This window comes from Nerophis ophidion, linkage group LG10, assembly GCF_033978795.1.
Source record: "Nerophis ophidion isolate RoL-2023_Sa linkage group LG10, RoL_Noph_v1.0, whole genome shotgun sequence".
In the NCBI taxonomy this organism is placed as follows: domain Eukaryota; kingdom Metazoa; phylum Chordata; class Actinopteri; order Syngnathiformes; family Syngnathidae; genus Nerophis; species Nerophis ophidion.
The window spans coordinates 25,361,489-25,380,879 of NC_084620.1; the positions used below are offsets into that span (position 1 = coordinate 25,361,489).

The window sequence follows — 19,391 nt, forward strand, 5'->3', positions numbered from 1 at the left end:
TTACAAAATTGAAGTACTCATTTACCATTCAGTTAGACTTAAATGGCACAACATGCATTGTTTTTAAAACATGATCTGTATGTTTTATTTTATATGGTACTCAGTGGCCTTGTGATTAGTGTCCGCCCTGAGATCGGTAGTTTGTGAGTTCAAACCCCAGCCGAGTCATACCAAAGACTATAAAAATGGGACCCATAACCTCCCTGCTTGACATTCAGCATCAAGGGTTGGAATTGGGGGTTAAATCACCAAAAATGATTCCCGGGCGCAGCCATCGCTGCTGCCCACTGCTACCCTCACCTCCCAGGGGGTGAACAAGGGGATTGGTCAAATGCAAAGGACAAATTTCACCACACCTAGTGTGTGTGTGACAATCTTTGGTACTTAACTTAACTTCTGTTAAACTATAATAAGAATGTATTTTACTTTTAGTGTCTTAGTATTCTCATTGGTACTGTAACTTTTTAACTTATTGGTTTTGGGCAAAATTTAGGCACTGGCACAGTCTTAAGAATCGATTCTCGATTATACCCGATTCTCGCAATATATATTACTTGGCATCACATTTATTTTATTTTTCTTAACTTCAAAACAGGTTACATGTTACAAAAGCTCCTCTTGGCTGCTGATGTATACATACAGCGAGTAAGTGTTGAAATGGGCTAAAAAACACGTTTGTTAAAATGAATCCTCCCAAAAATATATATGTATGTACACATATATATATCTACACATACTGTATGTGTATGTATATACATATATATATATATATATTTACAGTATATATATGTATATATACTGTATATACAGTATATATACATATACATACATACATACATATATATACTATATGTATATATGTATATGTATATATATACATATACATGTATATATACATATACATGTATATATACATATACATGTATATATACATATATATACATATATATATACACATATACATATATATATACATATACATATATATACATATATATATACATATATATATACATATACATATATATATACATATATATATACATATACATATATATATACATATACATGTATATATACATATACATATATATATATATACATATACATGTATATATACATATACATGTATATATACATATACATGTATATATACATATACATATACATGTATATATACATATATATATATGCATATACATGTATATATACATATACATGTATATATACATATACATGTATATATACATATACATGTATATATACATATATATATATATATGCATATACATGTATATATACATATACATGTATATATACATATACATGTATATATACATATACATGTATATATACATATACATATACATGTATATATACATATATATATATATGCATATACATGTATATATACATATACATGTATATATACATATACATGTATATATACATATACATGTATATATACATATACATGTATATATACATATATATATATACATATATATATACATATACATATATATATATAAATATATATATTTATATATATATATATATTTATATATATATATACATATATTAGGTGTGTGGGAAAAATCGATTTGAATACGTATCGTGATTCTCACGTTGTGCGATTCAGAATCGATTCACATGTTTGAAAAAAAATCGATTTTTCAAAAAAAAAAAATTCTTTTTTTTTTTATTAATCCCACAAAACAATACAAAGCAATACCATAACACTGCAATCCAGTTCCAAAACCAAACCTGACGCAGCAAAACTCAGAACTGCAATAAACAGAGAAATTGAAAGGAGACACAAACACGACACAGAACAAACCAAAAATACTGAAACAAAAATGAATATTATCAACAACAGTATCAATATTAGTTATAATTTCAGCATAGCAGTGATTAAAAATCCCTCATGTACATTCACATTAGACATTTATAAAAGAAATTAAAAAAGTACAATAGTGTCACAGTGGCTTACACTTGCATCGCATCTTATGATCTTGACAACACACTGTGTCCAATGTTTTCACAAAGATAAAATAAGTCATATTTTTGGTTCGTTTAATTGTTCAAAAAAATTTACATTATTGCAATTGTCCTTTACAATTAAAAAAGCTTTTTTTTAATCTACTACTCTGCTAGCATGTCAGCAGACTGAGGTAGATCCTGCTGAAATCCTATGTATTGAATGAATACAGAATCGTTTTGAATCGGAAAAATATTGTTTTTGAATCGAGAATCGCGTTGAGTCGAAAAAAATCGATTTATAATCGAATCGCGACCCCAAGAATCGATATTGAATCCAATCGTGGGACACCCAAAGATTCGCAGCCCTAATATATATATATATATATATATATATATATATGCTTTATTTTTTTTTCTGAATATTTATAATCTGAACAAATAAGATTCATGGTTCGAGTGTGAATAATTTATTTGAGCATCTCTAACAAATATAGGTAAAAATGTTATCATAGGATATTAATCTGCAGTTATTGTCGAATTAGTAAGAAAAATTTAAGTTACTTTGAAGACATTAAAAAGATAATTCAAAGACCATTAATAACATACAATAATGTATAACAATAGAAAAACAGTCAAGAAAAAAGTTAAAATGTCAATTGCATGTAAAGAACGCCAAAGTCAAGCATTGAGAAATGCATGGACTGGATCAAAACAAAATACACTGATAAGAACTAAAAAGGCATCATTATACGAGGGGACTTTAAAATCCAAGAAAGCTAAAAAAAAAAAAAATTTTTAATTTAAAAAAAGATCGATGACTTCATAGAATGTACAAAAAGTCTATATCCAAAAGTCAATAAATCAAGTAGAATAACAGAAAACAGTACAACGTTTATTGACAATATGTGTTCGAATTGCTTTAATAAAAAAACAAACAGCGGCTTGTTAAATACTGATATTATTGATAGTCTTCATAATCTAAAATATAACTAAAAAGGAAGAAGTAAAAAAAAAAGAAACTATACAAATAACTCTATTAAGAAGGTAGTAATAAGAGCTCGAATTTAGCGTTAGCATATTCTCCTGTGTAGTTTAAGTTAAAGTACCTATGATTGTCACACTCACAATAGGTGTAGCGAAATTATTCTCTGGATTTGACCCATCACCCTTGATCCCCCCTGGGAGGTGAGGGTAGCAGTGAGCAGCAGCAGTGACCGCGCCCGGGTATAATTTTTGGCTATTTAACCCCCAATTCCAACCCCTTGAGGCTGAGTGCCAAGCAGGGAGGTAATGGTTCCCATTTTTATGGTCTTTGGTATGATTCAGCCGGGGTTTGAACTCACAACCAAGTGGAGCATGTTTAGCTTTGCATTGTCCTGCAGTGACAATACTTGTAAGAAAAACAGTTTATTTGTCACCATGGAACCAGGATTATTGATTTAAAAGTAGCAAGAACACTCTTATAGCTAGCTAACAAGGACGTAATTCAATGCATTGAGGACGTATGTGTTGTCTTGTCGCTGTCAAATTTGCAAGACATAGCAAGAATGATTCACCAAAATGTATTATTAAGATATAACAATAGTATTACAATCTATCACCGGACATTATATATATATATATATATATATATATATATATATATATGAATGTGAAAAAAAAATCCAGGAATTCACATTGTAGGAATTTAAAAAAATATATTTGTAAATTATGATGGAAAAAAAGGATTTGGTCACTTCAAACAAGGAAGATCTCTGGTTCTCACAGACCTGTAACTTCTTCTTTAAGAAGCTCTTCTGTCCTCCACTCGTTACCTGTATTAATGGCACTTGTTTGAACTCGTTATCTGTATAAAAGACACCTGTCCACAGCCTCAAACAGTCAGACTCCAAACTCCACTATGGCAAAGACTAAAGAGCTTTCAAAGGACACCAGGAAAAGAATTGTAGACCTGCATCAGACTGGGAAAAGTGAATCTACAATAGAAAAGCAGCTTGGTGTGAAAAAAATCAACTGTGGGAGCAATTATCATAAAATGGAAGACATAGAAGACCACTGATAATCTCCCTCGATCTGGGGCTCCACGCAAGATCTCATCCTGTGGGGTCAAAATGATCATGAGAACGGTGAGCAAAAATCCCAGAACCACACGGGGGGAACTGGTAAATGACCTGCAGAGAGCTGGGACCAAAGTAACAAAGGTTACCATCAGTAACACACTACATCGACAGGGAATCAAATCCTGCAGTGCCAGACGTGTCCCCCTTCTTAAGCCAGTGCATGACCAGGCCCGTCTGAAGTTTGCTAGAGAGCACATGGGTGATACAGCAGAGGATTGGGAGAATGTCATGTGGTCAGATGAAACCAAAATAGAACTTTTTGGTATAAACTCAACTCGTCGTGTTTGGAGGAAGAAGAATACTGAGTTGCATCCCAAGAACACCATACCTACTGTGAAGCATGGGGGTGGAAACATCATGCTTTGGGGCTGTTTTTCTGCTAAGGGGACAGGACGACTGATCCGTGTTAAGGAAAGAATGAAAGGGGCCATGTATCGTGAGCTTTTGAGCCAAAACCTCCTTCAATCAGTGAGAGCTTTGAAGATGAAACGTGGCTGGGTCTTCCAGTATGACAATGATCCCAAACACTCCAGCCGGGCAATGAAGGAGTGGCTCCGTAGGAAGCATTTCAAAGTCCTGGAGTGGCCTAGCCAGTCTCCAGACCTCAACCCCATAGAAAATCTGTGGAGGGAGTTCGAAGTCCGTGTTGCTCAGGGACAGCCCCAAAACGTCACTGCTCTCGAGAAGATCTGCATAGAGGAATGGGCCAAAATACCAGCTACCGCGTGTGCAAACCTGGTGAAGACCTATAGTAATCGTTTGACCTCTGTTATTGCCAACAAAGGTTATTTTACAAAGTATTGAGTTGAATTTTTGTTATTGACCAAATACTTATTTACAAATAAATTCTTTAAAATTCCTACAATGTGAATTCCTGGATTATTTTTTTTCACATTCTGTCTCTCACAGTTTAAGTGTACCTATGATGAAAATTACAGACCTCTGTCATCATTTTAAGAGGGAGAACTTGCACAATCGGTGGCTGACTAAATACTTGTTTGCCCCACTGTATATATATATATATATATATATATATATATATATAAAATACATATATATATATATATATAAAATATATATATATATATATATATATATATATCAGGCTTCATCAGTTCATGATCATAGACTTAGATTGGTCAGATTTAGTCTTAGACTGGTCAGATCTAGTCTACTGGCTGGTGCCAAAACCCCAAATAGTTATACTCCAAAACCAGGAGGGTTTAACTGGACAAGGATGGTTTTGCACTAGTGAGAAAAACATCTGCTTTGATGCAAACAAGCAATCCTATTGGTCAAAGCCATGACAGTCTTTGAAGTGTAATTCCCCCTCGTCAGCATCGAGGTATTGTATGGCAGAACGATCGCTGTGAAATAACTACTATTTCAAAATAGTCTGAATCCCCTATGTTAGCTTTCTATTCAGTTGTAAACAAACACCACAAACGGCATTTTGGTCACTTGCTTTGACCAGAATGTTTCTAATTCCTGTAATTTGTTGGAGGCTGCTTTGCAGAGTCTTTTAGGAATGGTTGAATGTTTCTGCCCTTTATTTGACCGGGAAATGTGCAAATTCACATGCAGAGTCTCCAATTAGCATGTTAGGATGTGGGAGGAAGCCGGAGTAGATGGAAAAAAAAACTCCACAAGAGATTCTAACCTGGATAACCTGACTGTGAGGCAGACATGCCAAACACTATTCTAGCATGTTGCTAGAAAAATGCATACAGTATAAGATGTCATTTTATTAAAGCAGCTATACAAAAAGGTGCACAGCTCTCCACAACTCTCTCTCAACAAAAAAAAAATCACACTCTAACACACTCTTACGTTGCTTGGCAACAAAGGCAGAATGTCTACACTGTGTTATTCCCACTTGCATTTTGATCATTTTGCAGGAACAATAACAGCTGGTCTGACAGGAGCAATTTAGCGGCCACACTTAGGAGAGAGACGCGATTGTAAAGAAGGAAATTGCACTGCAAAAAAAATATATTTTTTATTTACTGAGGTATTGTAAAATACCTAAAACATTGTAGGAATAATATCAAGTGCATTATTGTGTGAACTTGCAAATTATACTCTACATTTATGTGTATATTTGTTCAAATAGAAAATACAATGAAAATTACATAAATAATAGAAAACAGAAAAATAATAGAAAATGAAAATAATAGAAAATACAAAATTCTATATAATAACTTACACACTATTTTCACACTAAGTCTCATGTGGGTCTATAAACACAAACATAAACATGGGTCATTGTTATTGGTGTAACGGTATCCCATAATAACAGCATAAGTATCAAAATGTCCAATTGCTGGCAGAAAATTATCCAATAAATCACATTTGTGATAGTTCCAGCTTAAAGCACCGTTCTCCATCTCTCTTGAAAAATGGCGGCTTTTTATCCACTTGTGTTTGTCCGTATAATACATTTTTGACAAGGTAGGCCAAGTGTTCCCAAACAGGAGTAAAAATCATGTCAAGACTTGGATTTTGGAGCAGATTGCTGCAAGGTTTACGCAGCTCGCTGCGATGAATGTTCTCAGCGTGCAAAACGACTTGACTGGACACGACGTGAAGGTAATGACATGATTTAATTTTACTTAAAGGAACAAAAAAAAGGCACGCACAGGGCGGAGAACAAACTTGGCTAAGAAAAACAAAAACTTCACAAAGGCAGAACTATGGACATAAAACAAAAAAACACTTACTGTGATATGAGCAAAGCAGCATGAACAATGAACATCAAGAGCTATGGCATAAACAGAGTCCAGAGCATCAGGGGTGAATCAAGAGTGTATCACGAGGGCATCAAAAGTGCATTAAGAGTGATGTCGCCAGGCCGACTACCTGGCAACTATGGCTTAAATAATAGTGACGTGATTATTGACAGGTGCGTGAGTCGTGAACACATGACAGGTGAAAGTAATGGTCGTCATGGGGAAAAAACAAGGGAGCGTAAACAGCTACTAAGAGTCCAAAAAAACAACAGAACATCACCAAACAAAACATGATCACAAAGACATGACAAATCACAGAAGAGGGTTTTCAATCTCTGGCTTCTCCTTGGTACTATTGCTGGACCTGACTTTTGCTAGCAAAAGACTGGTTTGAACTGTATTTATTTATCAAGTAGAGGCAGATTTCCTGTACATCACTTTTAATGTTTACAATGTAGGCAATCAATACACCTCTATACCAAATCAAATGCTCAGTACACTTCTAGTTGTTACACTTAGATGCAATAAATTCTTGCCTTTTGAACGCTAATTATATAATGTTAAAATGTACTATATACGATGCTTCCCTCTTTAATGTGCGTCGATTTGTTTTGAAAAAGCAACAAATCCTTTGTCTGTCTTTTGTTCACAGAACACACAGTGCAGAGCTTCCAGTGGAGCTGTGCAGCACTCCAGATGAATACCAAGCAGTCCTCCAAACAACCAGTGAAAGCAAATGCTTTCTTGGAAGTCCAAAAATATATTAAATATATTTACTTTACACACATTGAGCTAGTCCTCACTGCCTTTCCATATGACAAATGATCAAGTTTATTTGGTAATTTTTGCCATTTGTTCCTTGACATTAGCTTTGTGCATTCCCAGAAATTGTATTGAGCCACACCAAGATGCAGCTGGGTATTCTACAAATACACATGGACAACAGGTAGTAAATCATCATTTATTATTCACCTCAAAACCGATATCAATCCATAAACCCATAATAAATTACCTCATAAAAATGTAATGCAGTAAATTGGGCATTTACAGGGAAGACTCCAAGGTTAAAAACAATCACTACTGGCTTTGAGTTTAGTCCCCCCCCGGCCCCAAGTAGGACATAATGAAAGTATAATTAATCGGTTTTCACATTCAAACTATCGCAAAACTGTAATGGTAAAAGACAGGTAAGGACATTTTTAACATTCTTTACAATAATACAAGCATAGTCATTTTGTAATAAGTACAGATGTCAAAGGTTAACTCGTCAATACATGCGATCAATCATGTATTATGTAAAAATGCAGATTAATCACACAATTTACTTTAACCGCAGATTAGTGGACTCTGAGGTATGTTTATGGATTTCGTTCGTATATTATTATTGGTGTATATCAGCACTTAATTTGCCCTGTGCAATTCATTTTATATTGTTGCCAAGTTTTGAGCAAATAAATGATGTTCATTCAAATAAAACTGTCATATTCCCCATTACTGCTTTGGAATTTTTGCATGCACATTCTGGATTAAAACAAGATGAAATATGACTGAGAATGAGAAAAGGACAGAGTGAAAAAGAAATGAAGAGATGCGTTATCGCTGTATGTCTTGCTACCGAGAGAAAAAGATGGCACACAGGTTCCGTGCCTGCCACCATATTTCTGCTTCAGGCTGCTGTTGTCATGGTTACCCATCTGCAGACACACATGCATGAACATGTGCCCCAAGCACATATAGATAAACCAACATACCCACACACCCACGTCCAGCTATCCCACATGCACAGAGACAAATACGACTATAAACAGATACACTTGAGGGGTTAACATTTACTTCATACATGTATGACACCATTGTTGAGCCATTTTCCCATTTGCCCAATAAAACAACCCTGGAAATATGTACCTAGTAAATAAATACCTTGTAAATTGAACATGATTGGTAAAAATCTTAATACACACACATCAGGGACATACAAAAGGAGAAAAATACAACAGATGTCTTACCTGGTGGGTGAACAGGTACAGCAGGGGAGCATGGAAAGAAGGGAAAAAAAGTTACGGTTATGTTCCAGTGCAATACACATCGCGCAAACATTTCCTCTCAAACTACATTTTTTAATTTTTGACTTCATGAGAGTGAATTGAAAATAAGAAAAGACTGATTCAGTGCTTTGCCTGAGGATATTTTGGTAGATTATATCAACATTTCCTACTTCACCACTAGAACCAGCGCTTTGAGTACCTTGAAGGTAGAAAAGCGCTATATAAGTACAACCCATTTATCATTTATTTAACCAACACATTTAAGTACTCGCCTTAAAATTTGGATGATTTAAAAAGACAATGTCTTGAAAAAAACGTGTTGTATTATATTCAGATCAATACGTATATTTTGTTTTGAATAGGCCTGTCAAGCGATAAAAATATTTAATCATGATTAATCGCAGTTTGTTCATAGTTAGCTTCAAATAATTGTGACTAACCGCAGATAAACATATTCTTTGTCATTAATAAGTGTACCCTTAACAGAGATGTTTTAAGTTTTTAATTACCATGACTGGACAATTTGCTTTAATGAAATGTTTTTTGAACCGTATGCTTTTTTAAACAGCTCCCCACAAAAAAAAAACTAACGCACTTTTAATGAGAAGTTTAAGAAAATGTACCTGCAGTGTGTTGGCGTCTTGCCAGATTTAGTTTTTTGCAGGAATACAGAATGTGTATTCTGCAGTAATATCGAATGTGCATTCTGCAGGAATGCAGGAATACCAAATTTGTATTCCTGCAGTTGAAACATTTGCATTCAAATTCAACATTTCAAGATAATTTTATGATTACATATTTGATCATTATTATATTCAGACAAAAACACAAGATGGCGGTGTAACAATATGAATTAAATATTTAAAATAATTGTTATTATAAGCTTTGATTTTAATTCTTTGGTTTTGACCTCATGTGTCCAGGGACTTATTTCCTGTGTCTGTAAACAATTATAAAATCGACAAAATATGTTTTGACAATAATATATATATATATATATATATATATATATATATATATATATATATAAACACTGTAGTATCGACCTTATACCTGACCTGACAGTATACTTGGTATTGTTACAGTCAATTTTTGTATTGATCCGTTCATTTATCATTAATAATTTTTAATAATATGTAATGTAATGTAATGCCTGTTAAACATTCTGTAATTGAGGACTATCAATCAGAGCATTGTATAAAATAATCTACAGTTCATTTTATTTCAATCTGCCACAAAATGTCACTCACTACATACAGTATATCCCTCAACTGAGGCATTAACATTTATGTAAGTAGAAATATCACAGATAACATTAAAACATATATGACAATCGAAGCATGGTCATAATTAAATATATTTTTCATTTTGTTACTGTAGCGAATGTGACGAGTAGCGCTTATATTGTGAAGCCGGAAGTCTGTGGTTGGTTTGAGAATGTGTCTTGACGATAAGAATAAAGAACTACTAAAGACTTCCTGCCTACTATCTGCCTTCTGCCTCTGTCAGTCCTTTTTGTTGAGCTTTTATCCCATCTTACTAAAGCAGTTAAAGTAACTATCCAAGTCTTAAGTGATTAATGGAGTGAACTGCATCTACACAAAGAAAAAGAAGCGCCTCTCTGCAAGTGGCAAAGCACACCAGCTGACATCCGCTCCAGTGACGTTGTCTTAGCCTTGTCTTGGTTTAACTCTTATCTTACTGACAGGATGCAGTGCGTCTCCCATAACAATGTGACCTCAGACTATGTTAAGGTAACGTGTGGAGTTCCCAGGGTTCGGTCCTTGGCCCTGCACTCTTCAGCATCTACAAATACGGTGTTAGCTTTCACTGTTCTGCTGATGACACCCAACTCTACATGCCCCTAAAGCTGACCAACATGCCGGATTGTAGTCAGCAGGAAGCGTATCTTAATGAAATTAAACAATGGATGTCCACTAACTTTTTGCAAATCAACGCCAAGAAAACGGAAATGCTGATTATCGGTCCTGCTAGATACCGACCTCTATTTAATAATACAACTTTAACATTGGACAAGCAAACAATTAAACAAGGCGACTCGGTAAAGAATCTGGGTATTATCTTCGACCCAACTCACTTGTTCGAGTCACACATTAAGAGCGTTACTAAAACAGCCGTCTTTCATCTACGTAATATCGCAAAAATTCGCTCCATTTTGACCACTAGAGACGCTGAGATCATTATCCATGCATTTGTTACTGTAACTTATTATTTTCGGGTCTCCCCATGTCTAGCATGGCGTGGCGCAGTGGTCGTGTGCAACCCGAGGGTCCCTAGTTCAATCCCCACCTAGTACCAACCTCATCACATCCGTTGTGTCCTGAGCAAGAAACTTCACCCTTGCTCCTGATGAGTGATGGTTAGCGCCTTGCATGGCAGTGTGTGAATGTGTGTGTGAATGGGTATATGTGGAAGTAGTGTCAAAGCGCTTTGAGTACCTTGAAGGTAGAAAAGCGCTATACAAGTACAACCCATTTATCATTTATCATTTTATTAAACGATTACAGTTGGTACAAAATGCGGCTGCTAGACTTTTGACAAGAACAAGAACGTTTGATCATATTATGCCTATACTGGCTCACCTGCACTGGCTTCCTGTGCACTTAAGATGTGACTTTAAGGTTTTACAACTTACGTATAAAATACTACACGGTCTAGCTCCAGCCTATTTTGTCGATTGTATTGTACCATATGTCCCGACAAGAAATCTGCGTTAAAAGGACTCCGGCTTATTAGTGACTCCCAGAGCCCAAATAAAGTCTGCGGGCTATATAGCGTTTTCCATTCGAGCTGTAGTACTCTAGAATTCCCTCCCGGTAACGGTTCGAGATGCTACCTCAGTAGAAGCATTTAAGTCTCATCTTAAACTCCTTTGTATACTCTAGCCTTTAAATAGACCCCCTTTTTAGACTAGTTGATCTGCCGTTTCTTTTCTTTTTCTCCTCTGTCCCCCTCTTTCTTGTGCTAATTATGGATGAAGTACTGGCTGTCCAGAGTCGGGATCCAGGATGGACCGCTCATCCAGACTTGGGACCCAGATTGGACCGGTCGCCTGTGTATCGGTTGGGGACATCTTTGCGCTGCTGATCCGCCTCCACTTGGGATGGTTTCCTGCTGGCTCCACTCTCGCTACTATATTGGAACCACTTTGGACTGGACTCTCACCATTATGTTAGATACACTATGGATTGGACTTTCACAATATCACGTTAGACCCGCTCGACATCCATTGCTGTCGGTTCCCTGGGGGGGTTTGCCCACAAATGCGGTCCTCTCCAAGGTTTCTCATAGTCATCATTGTCACTGTCACCCACGTCCCATTGGGTGTGAGTTTTTCTTTGCCCTTATGTGGGCTCTACCGATGATGTCGTTGTGGTTTGTGCAGCCCTTTGAGACACTTGTGGTTTAGGGCTATATATATATATATAAACACTGATTGATTGATTGATTGATTGATTGATTTCTATAATGTAATCTTTGTACATTTCTGTTTGCTAATTTCCCGCTTGTGGCCCAACAGTAACTAAACGCCATTACATTTCCCCACGCTACAGAATAGGCAAAAAGGAGTCAGGACACATGCGTTCAAAACAATTTGTGCCGTTAAAGGGATTTATAGTTAACATATTATCTTGTTAACTTTGACAGCCTTAGTTTTTAAGTGTTTGCACTGGACCAGTTTTCTTAGTCCCTGATGGACAGAAACTAAGCTTAACACTACCTGTAATTTAACCACAGCCTGACAAATAACTTAATTTTTAGTGAGGGTTTTTTATGAGTGTTACATATTTGGTTTACTGTTAACAAATGCCACATGTTTAATGGTCGAGGAAGAAATTAATTTGTCTTTGATACTTAAAAAAAAAAAATACATGGTCTATTGTAAATTGACATGGTCAGAAGCTGATTAAGCTTGTGTAAGTGCAACAGCAGTGGTCGCCAGTCTATATTTGGGACTCTATAGGAGTATAGGTCAATCACAAAAATATTAGGGAAAAAAATGTAGCATTATGATGTTAAACCAACAGACCCCTCAAAAGGCACGCATTTTAACCACTGAACACGCCCGCACGCCTTGCCTGTCTCTCTTCAGCGTTACATTCAGCCGCTCTCGACACCGAGCTGCACATTTCAACCGCTTGTCTCTTAAACGTGCATGGCATGACGTGCTCATAAATCCTCGAGCTGCAACAATGCATCAAGGCTGACTGCTGCAATACATCGGACATTTTATAGCATCCAACCTCCAACAACCAGCAAACATTCAACAAACAATTCTTCCCTCAAACAGGAAGCTAATAAGCCAAATACTAGAGTCTGTGAACATTGCTCCAAAGTACGGACTTTGTGTTGATTTTTTGTGCATACAAAAGTAAACATTGACATGTGCAAAGGCAGTACAATATGATAAAACAAGACGGCAGCTAGAGAAAGACTTCCCGTTTATCCCCTTATTTATTACACAGGTATACAAGTAACCTACCAGGTAAACAGCTGATTTGACTAATTCCGGCATTGACGTAAACTGTCTCAAATGTCAGAAGTGAGTTAATGGTTTGAATGAGTATGAATGTTGTCTTGTTTTAGCGTAGACTAGACAATGCTTCTTTTTTTAGCGTAACGTGCATCTTTATACAGTATTACACAACCTATGGAGAAATGGCATTACTTTTAGGTGTTTTGCCAAACAAAATGTTGAAAGAGCCATATTGGACCATAAATACAAAAAAACTAATCTGTCTGGAGCTGCCAAAAATTAAAAACCTTATTTAAGTGTTATAATAAAGGCAACACATTATGTAAGTGTTTATATTAGCTAATTTAGCATCCATCCATTTATACTAAAAAAATGACTGTGTGTATCATAACGCAAATCTTTGTTGACAGAAATGTTTTAATTTATTTATTTTACACATTTTTACAACATTAGGAAACATTAGTAAAACAGAGGCTTCTCAGAGGGTAAGATAACTCCTGGAAATTACTGGCTTGGAATGCCAAAGGTATATATATATGTGTGTGTCCAAGTTAAAGGAAACAAAAGGCTGTCTTCTTCTAATTGATTTATTCCAATCTTTGTAAGCTGGGTAAACGACAGGCTGTCTTCTTCTAATTGATTTATTCCAATCATTGCAAGCTGGGTAACATTTGCTGTGGTCTCAAACAACATGGTACACGAACAACTATCAGAAATGCAGCCAGTATGAAATACAGATGTGTCATGAGACATGCAAGTATAAATTAAATACTCATAAGACATAAATTAAGAAAATTAAATGAGCTCAAACATATCTAAAAACAAGGTATAATCATGAAATATGTACATACAGCTAGCCTAAATAGCTAGTAAGCATTAATTAGCTTGCAGTCTAAAGTGACCAAATATGCCTGAATTGCACTCCACACAAGTCAAAACAATCAACAAAGCTCACATTTGTGCATTCACGCACAGCATAAAACGTTTGGTGGACAAAATGAGACCTGTAACATGTTTTTCTGTGGCAGCGTCGAAGAAAGTTATACATGTAAACAAACTGTTGTGAGTTAGTTCAAGGACCTTCGAAGTTAGTAGGACAAAATGGCGCTCGCCAAATACTCTCATCAGTGAAGCATAAAGAAACATATTAATCAGTGGGCTTTCTAACAATCATCAGGGTTTGGGTCATGTTTATTCTCATACAGAAACCATATTAAAACAAGAAATATTTTTCCCCCATCTTTTTGCATTTCAATACATTTTTGTAAAGGCTCCAGGGAGCCACTAGGGTCCCAGCTCAGATACACAGCATATGTATATGTATCCTTCTTCGTGCTCATTCAATTAACAGTCAGAAATCTGCCTGCATGCCTTACACACTGTCAGAAATTGTAAAACATTATTTAAAAAGGCTTTAGTCCAGACAGAGGGGACCAACAACATCTCTGTCTGGACTGGAGCCTGCAGTGCCTCAGACTGTAAGTCTCTGCAGAAAGTGGTGAGGATGGCGGAAAAGATCGTCAGGACTCTTCTTCCTCCTATCCAGGAGATGCAAAAAGCCGCTGCCTGACCAGGGCTCAGAAAATCTGCAGAGACTCCTCCCACCCCCACCAAAGACTGTTTTTCACTGCTCGACTCTAGAAAGAGGTTTGGCAGCCTCCGTTGCAGAACATACAGGTTCTGTAACAGCTTCTTTCCTCAGGCCCTAAGAACGCATTAAAATAATTCCCTTCATTCCCCCAAAAATTGATTAACTTTAACTTGCTGGAACATAAAGACAATATAAGATACACCATAAACGTGGATGCATATGCAAAATTGCAATGTATTTATCTGTACAGTAATCTATTTATGTATATCTGCACCTTATTGCTCTTTTATCCTACACTACCATGACCTAATGCAACAACATTTTGTTTTTATCTGTACTGCAAAGTTCACATTTGAATGACAATATAAGGAAGTCTCAGTCTGTGTCTAAATCTAAAAAATCTAATTTTTCCCACTCTGGTATGGACACAAAACCTATCTAAAGGGAGTCATTAAAAGGAAATCAAAATACTAGTCAAAGGGATTGTCAGGTGACTAGGCTTTGAGAACATTACCCGTAATATGGTAAGGACAGTTGACCCGGTGGTCACTGTAGCTTATTTTTCCCAAGTTTCAGTGCCAATAAATAATAATAATTGTTAATATAATAGCTATATATTGTCGTTCACATTACCAAAAATTTAGATTTATAATGTGACTGGAATGAGTCCCTGAACTGACCCGCATGCACAAATGACATCCTCACTGTATTGTGTTTACTAAAGTAAACATGAATCTAATTTTAGTAAGTCACACTCCTGGCACTTTTGTAGCAATATCAAGGATTTTGTTCAACTGGAGTCAACATTTTTAACAGATTTTTTTGGCGTAGAAGATTAAGATGGAAAGTCAATGATTTTGGCGCATGCAGTTTTTAGGGCATTTGCATCGTCTGCTCAGAGGAGCGGGTGGGCAAGCAGTACGAGCCAGAAGTGGTGGAACATTTCTACTTTTTAAACTATATGTGGCGGTATGGCTCAATTGAAAGTGCGGCCGTGCCAACAACGTGAGGGTTCCAGGTTTGATCCGGACTTCTGCCATCCTCCTCACTGCTGTCGTGTCCTAGGGCGGGACACTTTACCCACCTGCTCCCAGTGCCACCCACACTGGTTAAAAAAAAATGGAACTTAAAGATGAAGATAATAAATTTTAATATGTAAAGCGCTTTGAGTCTCCAGAGAAAGGTGCTATATAAATATATTTCACTTTATGTCACTATATGAATGCAACCAAATTTTTCAGATTGCAGCTGGGTCGGATACATATCAAATTTATATCCACATACGAAACAGCCCTGGGTCAAATTTAGAAAAAATCGTAATTGTGCTGTTCACACTGACATGAAACAAAATCAGATTCATATCACATGTAAGCAAAAAAAAACAAACGGAACGGACCTGCAGTGTAAACATAGGCTAACTAGACAGCACCTCTGATGGTAACAGTCATGTAGTGCACTCCATTTTGCTTCTATTAAAGATATGATTAATCAATTCCACAGAATCAACATAAATCTTAGTGATTATTATGGTCAGTCAGAGTATCCCAAGTTTTTGGCATAAAGGTACCTATTTTACCTCTGTAATGTACCCTTCAGAATCCAGAAGGGTACACACAAGCACAGCCTATGTTGGAGGCACACCCACAATAATGGGTACATGCTCTGTGTAAGAACAGAAACAAAAGAAGTAGAATACTGTCGTATTAATCTAGTAGAGGAGTACCCTCTTGTGGCCGCCAACTAACATGACAACAATACTGCCCTACCAGGTTGTAAAGTGGGGGAAACGTGATAAAAGCAGAGGAGCTTTCAAATGGGAAGTCAAAGAAAGGGCACAGCCATAAAAAGAACAATAAATACAAGAGCATACGTCACAAAAAGATAGGATTGCTTTCCTCTGTCATATTTGAAATATTGGATGCGTTGTAGTGAAACATTAAGCCTGTGATGAAAAGAAGACAAGGATGGAAAATGGCAAACTATTCTTTCTGGCAGCCTCCCAAGAGATTGATGAGATCAAAGTGGTATAAGAGTTTAGTTTTCCACTCCACCCAAACTTCCCCTAATTGTCGCAATTACTGTAGCTCATACAGTCAAGGAGGGGGGATACAAATGATAAGGTGTACAGAAAGTAAGGAGAAGACAAATGAGGACATGTGAAACCATTTGCATAAAGAAGATTCCTTTTGTCATCAGTGTCAGGACTAACTAGCTTAGTTTAGTACAGCATGCATGGGCCTCCTGAGGGCGTACAATTTGGGATTTAATCTAATTTCTCAGGAAAATAAGCCTTCTAAAATGTTCGAGCTCAAACTGGTATCGTGCATGCAGTGTATCCTCAGGGTAAGAGGAACGATCCAAATATCTATGATTTCAATACCAAGCTCAGGATGCAACGATTAACAAATTTTACTATTAACCATGATTAAAAATGTCATGGTTATGTAATCGCAAAGGCTCCGTAATACCGTGTGCGTCAGTCCTCCTCATTCGCTATACATGGACAATATATGGCAGAATATATTCGGCGCAATCTGCACAAAACAAAAACAAAGTTACACCAGCTGTGCACCTTTGATGCACCTATCGAGAGTCACGCTAGTATCAACATTAGCTTAAAACTGGGAATTGGACCAAGCAGTAAAATTTTCCCATGCAAAAAAAAAGATAAAATTGGGAATGTGGGAAGATATCAGGTGCTTAAAAAATATGCAGGGAGTCATTGAAGACGATGGTTCGCCCATTTTAAAAAACCTGCCTGAAGAAAGTTGTGGCTAAAGGGTCCAATACGTCCAATATGGTGCAGCTTTAAACACCAAAGTAAAGGTCAGACAAAAAAACTGACTTAAATTATGTTAGTGGCAAGTTACATCATGAAGAATTGAGTTAAATATAAAGGTGTCACTTACAATCAGTAACACATCCTTGAGTCAGCAACAGGTACTCCTGTCAATGGCTTCATTCAGTGACCATTCAACTTAGATTGCTTCTTCCTGTTTGTGTTGAATAAATTATAGGCATTGGAAAATAATACAGTCAGTGGAAAACACTAACATAACATCAGGATAACTGCACTGTATCATGCGATATAATTATGTGCATTCCAGTTATACAGCATAAAATGGATGATTATATATTAATAATAGACATAGTTTACACTTGACTTTATTTTACCCACATGAGTAACATTTTATCCTGGGGTTCAATAAAGTTAATCTTAGTCTTATATTGATAATACAAATATTCATGTATTATTGTTAATGCATTTTATTTAGCACTGTTATTTTAATATTATTCTATTAATGTTAATTCAATCATTTCTATGTGATTTTTTAATTTTATGTTGGGAAATTAATCAATGCATATTAACGTGCTTAATACTCAAAATGTCATCGTACAGTTAAAATCTTTAATCGTTGCATCCCTATACCAGGGTCATATTGAAATAATATTAGCATGATAAGAAGGATATTTTTCAGTTTTCCCTCAATGTTTATTTCTGCAAATATCTGTTTTTTTTTTTTTTGCTTTGTTCAATTGTATTGTATATATGTATATAATGTTTATAAACTCTGGGAGCCACGATTTATTAACTCTGCACCTGACTATATTTTGCTCAAACAATTTTATATAAGAAAAAAAACATTGTCTTATTGTCTACAACATATATGCTTCTATGTCACATTTTTTTAATTTTAAAGAAACCTTGTAGACACCATGTATCAGTGATTTATGCCGAGCATTATTTAAAATATTCTTAAAAATATATGCATGATTTCTTATGTTTTTAGCGGGGTTGTTGTTTTAGACTTCTTTTAACACCAATTATTTAACTGAAGAGAGGATGAAAGGCCCTAAAAGACAGATTTATGATTCTGACAAGTGGTTGAATAATTCAGATTAAGAAAGAACAGATTCCTTCTTTGTGTCGAGGAAAGGATTTAGAGCTCAGTAGCCTCGCAGGGCTTAAAAATTAATTCATCCACTGAAGAATGATTGAAGTCCCATTGAGATGCGTATGAAACAATCTAAAGCGTGCCCTGGAAATACTGAAGGCTCAGAGGCAAAAAAGCTCACTTTAGCAATCAATATAATCTTGGCGTTTCAAAACCAAGAGGCATTTAATTTTTTGTGTCATTTTAAGAACATACACAAAATCTGGGATAATAAAAAAAAAAATCCCATTTCTGTCACAGATTTCCAAATTTTACTTAACGAGCTACATCAAAAACAAACAACTTTATATTCAAGGATTCACACTGCACTGTGGTTAGCATGACTTCAGATCATTTCTTCTTGCTATGCTTTATAATTTGCTTTAAACTGCGATTGTCTAATCCGGTTTAGAAAGCTGCACAGGTTTATAAAAACGTACAGCTGGCGGACTTTGGCTAAAATGATAGTTAAGTTTATTTGTCACACAAC

At 35.8% G+C, this 19,391-nt stretch overlaps 1 protein-coding gene across 21 annotated transcripts in view; it reads right to left on the reverse strand.

Moving 5' to 3' along the window:
- The window catches only part of LOC133560538 (pleckstrin homology domain-containing family A member 5-like), a 162,527-nt gene that overhangs the window by 77,315 nt on the left and 65,821 nt on the right, over window positions 1-19,391 (reverse strand). Inside the window, exons 4-5 of one of the 21 annotated variants that reach the window (XR_009808479.1) lie at window positions 17,876-17,959; window positions 8,642-8,838 (exon numbers count right to left, since the gene is read on the reverse strand). The exons of 18 other annotated variants lie outside the window; for them this stretch is intronic. Coding sequence is in view for 2 of the 3 variants with exons in the window: in XM_061913160.1 (XP_061769144.1) it covers window positions 8,499-8,526 (28 nt within the window). In the remaining variant the exon portion in view is untranslated. Of the gene's footprint in view, window positions 1-6,687; window positions 8,527-8,641; window positions 8,839-17,875; window positions 17,960-19,391 lie in introns of those variants that run through there. 2 more of the 21 variants (XM_061913160.1, XM_061913161.1) reach the window with 2 other exon arrangements.